At 39.5% G+C, this 8,701-nt stretch overlaps 1 protein-coding gene across 1 annotated transcript in view; it reads right to left on the reverse strand.

The window, feature by feature from the left end:
* TMEM209 (transmembrane protein 209) overlaps positions 1-7,356 on the reverse strand; it is a 30,312-nt gene extending 22,956 nt beyond the window's left edge. Inside the window, exons 1-6 of the mRNA XM_059711792.1 lie at positions 7,267-7,356; positions 6,197-6,333; positions 5,996-6,054; positions 4,983-5,114; positions 4,259-4,497; positions 1,432-1,630 (exon numbers count right to left, since the gene is read on the reverse strand). Coding sequence (XP_059567775.1) covers positions 1,432-1,630; positions 4,259-4,497; positions 4,983-5,114; positions 5,996-6,054; positions 6,197-6,333; positions 7,267-7,269 — 769 coding nt within the window. The 5' untranslated portion in view covers positions 7,270-7,356. The remainder of the gene's footprint in view (positions 1-1,431; positions 1,631-4,258; positions 4,498-4,982; positions 5,115-5,995; positions 6,055-6,196; positions 6,334-7,266) is intronic.
* Positions 7,357-8,701: the final 1,345 nt, after the last annotated feature.

Consider the following 8,701-nt stretch of genomic DNA (forward strand, 5'->3'; position numbering starts at 1 on the left):
AAATGCTAACCAAATGAAAACATTACAGCTGTGTTAATGTCAGACAAAATACTCTTGAAGGCAAAAAGCCCAAGTGATAAAAGGAGTAATTGGCCAGAAAGATATTAAGGATTCTGAATTTACATGCACTTAACATAGTCTCATAGACACTTAACAAATTTGACACAATTACGAGGAGATATTTACTGGAAGACAATCAGTGAGAGTTTTTAACATAGTTCCTTTGTGACTAATCGACCATGCAGACAAAAATTAATAAAGAACTTAAGAACACCACCAAAAAGCTTACTAAATGAACAAATATGGGGCCCGATATTTGAGACTATGCATTTTTTTCAATATAACAAGAACCATTTATAAAAAGTCATCACACAGCAGGCCTAAAAGCAAGTCTGAAAAAAATACCAAAAAATCAATAGGGTACAGATCAGAATCTCTAACCATAGCACAATCAACTTAGAGACTAGAAAAAAGATAACCAAGCCTTTCATTTCATATATTTGGAAATTAAAAGCAACACTAATCAATAATAACAATATTTCCAAACAACTCCTTTATGTCAAAGAAGAAATAAAAACGGAAGTCAGAAAAGCTCTGGCTATGACAAGGATATGCAGAGGGTTAATAGATTGTTCTTTGTACTATATCCTATAATTTTCAGTGTTTTTGAAATATCTCAAAATTTAAAAGAAATAGCATGCATTGACAAATAACAAGATAATATTGATTTGTTTCTCTGACATTTGTGGCAATTCCAGGCCAAATTATATTAAAAATCAATGGAGAGATTTAAAGTGACACAAAGAGCCATGGTCCAATAACTGGCTTCCTCATTGTGGCCATGCTTTAGCACCTGATGTGCTTTCTGTGAAAGTTCCTGAGGGGGAAAAATCATTACTCTGCTCAATAACCTAATCTGGTGTCAAATAATTGACTTTGTAATAATCAAATCCACCACAAATAGATTAACATTTTCTAACATTGTTTCCCAAGGTAAATTAAAGATAAGTTTAAAATGTTTTGAAAAACAGCAGCACTTCCGCCGTAAATCCCTGCTCTGTCCTTCATCGTTCCAGGCCACACCAACCTTCCCAAAGGAGACAACTACCACTTCACTGAGCTTTGCTATACCGACTACTTAAATAGAAATTATAGCTTACATTATATAAAAAAGCTTTCAATCTTAATGTAGATGAAAGGTTCAAGATTTCTCAGTTAGTTCAGCTTTATTTTACTTCTTAAATTTGGAACTTAACTCTAACTGCATAACATATAAAAACAAAATATATTTCTCTCCTATGCTACACAAGGTATATAAGTTAAAAAGGCTTAACATTTATGTACGGGTAATCCAAGTAACGGAAATAATAGGCTAAGGATAATGTAAAGTGACACCATATATATGTTAGGTCTAAAAATATATGTACATACCCAGCTTAACTCTATGCTGTTTCTCTTCTTCACTTCTAAGAAAAGTATCCAAAGTTCGTAGGTCTGTCATGTAGTCGTGTTTGTCAGTAGGGGAGTTATAGACAGTGGGTGAAGAACGGTAGCGAGATCGCACTCCACTGCTCTCCACGGGTCCGACAGTGGTAGGGTACGAAGAAGGAGAGGGACTATAACTTGCCAACTATACAAAATAAAAATAACCTTTATTTTATTTAATTGAAATTTACTTTTGTTTTGGCTTTTGACTTTCAAAAAGTAATACAGCAATAATAAAATCCAGACCACTGACACCACCGTGCTGACCCGGATATGAAGCAACAGGTGGGAATGCAAAATGGTACAGCCACTTTGGAAGACAGCCTGATGGTTTCTTACAAAACCAAACATTCTCTTACCATACATCTAGCAATCGTGCTCACTGGTATTTACCCAAAGGAGTTGGAAGCTTATGTCCACACAAAAACCTGCACACAAATGTTTATATAGTTTTATTCATAACTGCCAAAACTTGGAAGCAACCTACTTTAGTAGGTAAATAGACAAACTGTGGCACATCTGGACAATGGGATATTATTTAGCACTAAAAGGAGCTATGAAAAAACATAAAGGAAACTAAATGCATATTAAGTGAAAGAAGCTAATCTGAGAAGGTTACATACAGTACAATGACAACTATATGATATTCTGAAAAAGGCAAAATTATGGAGACAGCCCTAGCCGGTTTGGCTCAGTGGATACAGCATCGGCCTGAGGACTGAAGGGTCTGGGGTTTGATTCCAGTCAAGGGCATGTACCTTGGTTTCAGGTTCCTCCCTAACCCAGGCCCTGGTTGGGGCTCGTGCGGGAGGCAACCAATCGATGTGTTTCTCTCTGCCTTTCCTGCTCTCTTCCACTCTCTCTAAAAATCAATGGAAAAATATCCTCAGGTGAGGATTCAAAAAAAACAAACAAAAAAAACTATGGAGACAATAAAAAGATCAGCTGTTGTCAGGGGTTGGGGGAAGGATGAATAAGTGGAACATGTGGATTTTTTTTCTATTTTTAAACATTTTATAACTCATTAAACAGTGCCTGTATAAAAATTCACACAAAGTTGCTAGAGAGCGTACAATTTCCAAAAATGTCCTGGGTTTTTGTTACATTCAGTTTTCTAAAGATGCACTCAAATCAATGATAAAATGCAAACATTATGAGATGGTTCATTTTCTTTGGTAAAACTATTTTCATTATTTTGTCTCCTCACAGTATTAACTCTGATAACACTTTGTGCAGGGTCTGCTATCACTAGGATATCAGAAAAACATTAAGGCTGGATCTACGCAAGGCAAGTATTTCCAAATGGCAGTAACAGCTCTTGGTCCCCAGCCCCACTTCATAGCACCTATCTACACAGGCAGAGAGAGCTCAATGGGCTCCAATCAGGGGTTTTGAGAAACCCCCTCCCCCAACCGGCAAGAGGCAAATGTTTTGGGGAAAGGTGGAAACTGAGGGCCATCTCTACAGGAACCCCGTGGCCATGTTGTGGTTTGGTCAGGCCAGTGACTCTTAGCATTTAAACAGCGATCCATTCATCACTCAGTAGATCCCATTGGTGGGTTGATGACTGCTGCTGATATGATACCTCTCCCCCTCAACTTACAGAAAGGAAGGTTCAGGGCTGACACTGAATCCTGACACTGAATGGGGAGGGGCACGGAGCATGAGGATTTTTTTTAAAAATATATTTTATTGATTTTTTACAGAGAGGAAGGGAGAGGTATAGAGAGTTAGAAACATCAATGAGAGAGAAACATCGATTCAGCTGCTTCCTGCACACCCCCTCCTGGGGATGTGCCCGCAACCAAGGCCGACGCTCTATCCACTGAGCCAAACTGGTTAGGGCAGCATGAGGATTTTTAAGGCAGTAGAAATACTCTGTATACCATAATGGTGGATAGATGTCCTTGTATATTTGACCAAACCCACAGAATGTGTACCATCAAGAGTGGACCCTAATGTGAACCATGGACTCTGGGTGAGAATGATGTGTCAGTGTAGGTTCTTCAATTGTAACAACTGTACCACTCTTGCGCCTGATGTTGACAGTTGGGGAAGGCTGTGCCTGTGTGCAGGGGGCATACGGGAAATCTCTGCACCTTTCACTCAATGTTTCTAGGAACCTAAAACTGCTCTAAATATAAAGCCTATTTTTTAAAAAGTAATATATGCATGTTTTAAAACAACTAAAAAGTATGAAAAAAAAAAGTCACACTTAGAACTTTGCCACCCAGAGATAATATAATCCCTTTTCACATTTTATGTATTTTCAAATCTTTACATGTATATGGCTATGTCAATGTATTTTTTTCACATAAATGACAATACTATCCATTTTTAATTTTATGTCCCTGTTTTATTTAAATTTAACCAAACATTTTCCTATAATATCCTTTATAGCCCTGGCTGGGTGGCTCAGTTGGTTGGAGTGTCCTCCCATGCACCAAAATGTTAGTGGTTTGATTCCTGGTCAGGGCACATGCCAGGTTTCGGGCTCAATCGATATCCTTGCACATTGGTGTTTCTCTCTTCTCTCTCCTTTGCCGTCCCTCTCTCTCTAAAAGTCAATAAAAATATATGTTTTTTAAAAACAAAAACTTCTAACTAAAATCTGGGTCTATTATTGGCTCTTAAATGGGCAATTTGGGTAACTCCATTACCCACTGTTGCTCCATTTCTTCATTGATGAAATGAGGAATTTCAACTCAATAGATTGTATAGGTATCTCCAAATTCTGAAATAACTTGACTGGTCAAGAGAAAAGAGTCCTTACCTTATTATAACCACTGATGGGTGAGTAGGTCATTCCTGGGCTGTAAGAACCACTGCCCCCTGACGACAGACCTTGTAGCTGAGGGCTGTATCCAGTTATACAGCTGGTGGTGAACTTGGGGCTGGTACTGGGTGAACGAGATGGGCTGTAACTCAACACACTCTGTCCCTGAATTGAAGAAGGTGGAGAGGGAGGAATTTGGGTTGCTGCCAGGTCATGTGGAGGAGTAGTCTGTACAACTAGAAGAAACATAAATAAATGGCAAATAAATAAAATGTGTGTGTATATAAATAACATTTCTATGAAAACAGATTTAATGAACTGAATCTTTTTCTTCAAAAAACAAAACAAAAAGGAAAGTAAAGAGAACTTGGTTGTTAAATTACATAAAGTATTATTACCGAAAGACACAAATTAGTTGTTTACCATTTCCAGAGTTCAAAATAAGAAATTAGCTTCAATGCAGCAAGCATTAGTAATTTAATTTTAATTATAATTAAACAGAACAAACTTTCAGGAGGCTATTGATTGCTAATTTCATTTAATCTATACAAACAGGAATAATAGTCATTGGTCTTAAGACAATTTATTATAGACCTGCTTAATATAGTTGAACCAGATGGCCTAAGCCCCTTCCAGCTGAGTCTAGAAAAAGGGAAAATTAAACTGAGAAAGAGTTATTGCCAACCTTTCCCCCATCTTTGCAAAAGATGCAAACACTTACCAGCTGTTTTTAACCCTAAAAGTGTTTGCTGTCCAGGGCTAACAACCAGACTTGTTGGTGCCACAGTATATTTGAAATATCTCCAAAAGTCAAACAAAGCATTTAGGCTGAAGAGAGATGCAAGAGCAAGCTCTGTAAGAGAACAACAATTCATTTATTTATTTTTTAAAAAGGGTGTGTGTGTGTGAAACATTTAAAAGGGGAAACAGAACTCTTTATACCTAAGCAAATTAACAAAATTGAAAACAAGGGGAAACAAAACTCTTTACACTTTAGCCAATTAACAAAATTAAAAACTTTTTTTTCCTAGCAGTTACCACTTAATGTCTATTATGTGTAGGGTACTTACTACTAAGTTTCAAAATAGTATCACTAATCCTTAAAACTAGTGCAATAAACACTTTCATCTTTATTTTAAAGATCAACCAACAGTTTAGAGAAATAAAGTGATTTTGCAAGAGCACACAGCTAATTGTTGATTCTAACTCAGGTATGGAGATTCCAAAACTCTTGCTCTTCCATTGTCCACACTACTTCTATCACAGACTTTAGACTGATGTGTACATTAGACGATGGAATTTCCTGTAATGGCCATAGGACTCTATACCCAAAGACTACTGAAGAGCAGACAGGGAGATGAAGAAACGAGGAGGCTGAGGAAGGCATCAATGTTGTAGAAATCTGACTGGTTTTGAAAGGTGAACAATTAGAGAAGTAGGGAAGGCATTGCAGGGAGAGCAACACATACAGATCTCACTACCCCCAAACTATTTTTCTTCACAAGACCTCATTATTCTCTAGAATTCTACTGTTTAATGCGATCGTCTCCTCTCCTGGAATGTCCCTTCCATGAGGGCAGGGACTTTGTTCCCTTCCTGCTGCGTTCAGTTTTTGGAACATAGTAGGCACTCAAATACCTGTTGGATGAAGGCATGGATACTAAGCTGAGGTAAACTCGAGTGCAGTTTTTCATTGACAGTAACTCTAAATCACAGTGAAAATTAATGACTTACCAATATACCAGAGAGGCCAGTATGTCACATTATAATATGAACTAATCAATTTTCCAGTCCTGAAAAAATTAGAAAGGCTTTTCAATGTCTTTAAAATACAAAACACACCAAAATAAAAACAAACACACACACACAAAAAACCTGTGGAGCCAACCACTGGCCTCTTAAAAAAAAAAAAAATTTTTTTCCTGATTAACTTACATTTCAGTATATATCATTCCAGCCATAGACACATTTAGGAGTCCCCAGGCTAAAACCACTTTCCTAGCTTCTGTTTCTTTTCTCATCTTGATGGTTCTGTCAATAAGGGAAGCACTAGGGCTAGACTCCCCTTGCATCTATTCAAAAACAGAGAGCACCAGAATTAATCAAAAAGAAACGACTCCGTTTAAGAAATCACACTCGTGTCCTTCATTAACAGCAAGTAAAAGTTGCACATACTTTCCCTCGTCTTTAAAATGTCTTTCCGACATGTTTTACAGTTTAGTATCCGGATATGAAAAGGGAACCCTGAATTATAACCTCATTAGCAATCTACTGTCATCAACAAAGAAGTGGCTGGTCACTTAAGAAAACAGCTTCATGCTTCAACAGGTAAAAATGTCTTAGCTTGTAATTTGTGTGTTGGTGGTCATGTCTGCAATCGCACTATACTGTGTTTTTGAAATGTGTCACAAGGACTAGCCCAAGGGCTAATTTAGGAAACCCCAATACCAAGTTTTGGGAGACACTACCCCCTTTGCAAGGTAAGGCTTTAAAAGCATCCTAAATAACGCCTTCCGCAGCGGCCATTCACTGCCCATGCTCTTCACTCTGCACGCAGGTGGATAAACAGACCTCAGTTTGCTTTTTAACTTTTAGGAGGGCCAGTGTTCATGTGAGGGAGCTGAGGGCGAGTGGGGAGGAGTATGCATTCGGCCTTGGTCTACATTGGGGTTTGCATTTTCTTTGTTTTGCTGGACCTCATCTCTCGCGGACAAGTGTAAGATTTGTTCCAGTTACATGGAGTCGCAGCCCCGCGCACAGAGCAGTGCCCTTCCCGCCACCCGGCCGGAGTCCAAACTCCCCAGGCCAACCGGCTTCCCGCCCGGCTCTCCCAGTCCGAACTTCGGCAACCCCTATCGCCTTTCCTCCGTTCCTCTAAGGGTGGCGGGACACCGGGCCACACCCCCCGCTTTGGCTAAGCCCGCGGTAGATGCGCGGGCCCTGAATTCCCGCGGCCCGCGTGGATTTGCGTCCAGGAAGCACAAAAAACGACCCCGAACACGCACCATGATCTCTAGCCGGAAGCCGCTGACTCGCGCCAACTCTACTGCACATGCGCGGAGCCAACGGTCAGGCGAAAGAGACCTGCTTACAGGTCTACGTTACCGGAAAAACGGGTTCTCTCTTCTCGCGAGAAGAGAAGGGGCGGGGCGGGGAGAGACGGGAACTGAACGCGTTACCAGGGAAACACTCTCGGATTTGTGGCTGGCGCTCAGGTGCTGGGAGAAAACTGAGCAGCAAAGATTCAGACCAGGTTCCGAATCCTCATTGATAACTATAAGAAAGCAAATTTCTGTGTATTAATATAATTATAGCTTCTTTAGGGCACTTATGGACTCACATTTTAAGACATTTTATTCAGTAGAGTGGCTAATTGGTCGGTTAGAGTACGTTGTGATGTGTCCAGACACCATCAGCAATGACAAAGCATTTCTCACAACTGTGTTTTTTAAAAAAATGTTCCGACCCCATGTTAATTCTTAAATATCCGTGTAATGAAGGTGCAGCAGTAACAAGAAAAACTCAAATGTGTTTTGTTAAAGTTGTTAGTGGTTTTGAGGTGTTTTTTTTTTAAAAAAATTTAAATTTCCTGCATTTTCTTTGGAAGAACTTGTAATCCCGGGGAAAAGTTCATCATAGAGTTCAGTTTGGTTTTATTGAACAAATACAAACGCCTGCAGTGTGTCGCCGAACCATGCAGGGGTGTAAGAGTAAAAGCGCTCTGATGACTGCCTCCAGGAGCTCTGCTGGGGGAAGGAGGGCAGGTGCATTGGGAGGCACCTGGGTCCAGGTCGGGCTCCCCACTAGCTGCCTGGAGGAAGCAGCAGGCCTCAGGCAGACAACCATCAGAATGGGCAGGGCCTGAGGACGTGCCCTTGAGGATGCAGAGAAGTGTGCCCCTAATAAAAACACCCCATATCACAAGCTAGTGAATTGTTACATCATGCAAGTCCCAAAGACCAAAATTTTTCTTAAAATGTTCCTAAAGTCCAATAGAAGAAAATGACGTTTCCTTGTGGTATTGCATATGGAGAAAATGAAGGTATGCTGTGGTTTTACAGATCTGAGAGATTTTTTTTTAGAGTGGGATTTTTATAATTTTTAGATTGTCTTAATAGCAATGGTGTTTTGCACTAGTTTTAGATTGAGAGATGAACTAACTTGAAAATTGTTCAAAGTGAAAGGGTTCTATGTACAGTCAAATTGAGAATACCAGGCTCCTCCTTACCCCATGTCTGGCTCTTACCTAAGAAGAAATTATATACGTTTGATGTCATTCACAACAGACACATGGATAATTTCCCTTTTAATGCAATCTATAAATTACTGTGCATTTATTCAAGGCTTAATAAGGAGCACTACTGCTACTTGGCATTACACATTAGTTTGCTAGGGTTGCCTTAACAAAACACTACAGACTAGGTGGCTTACACAAAAGAA

Source organism: Myotis daubentonii, chromosome 10 (assembly GCF_963259705.1).
Source record: "Myotis daubentonii chromosome 10, mMyoDau2.1, whole genome shotgun sequence".
Lineage (NCBI taxonomy): Eukaryota > Metazoa > Chordata > Mammalia > Chiroptera > Vespertilionidae > Myotis > Myotis daubentonii.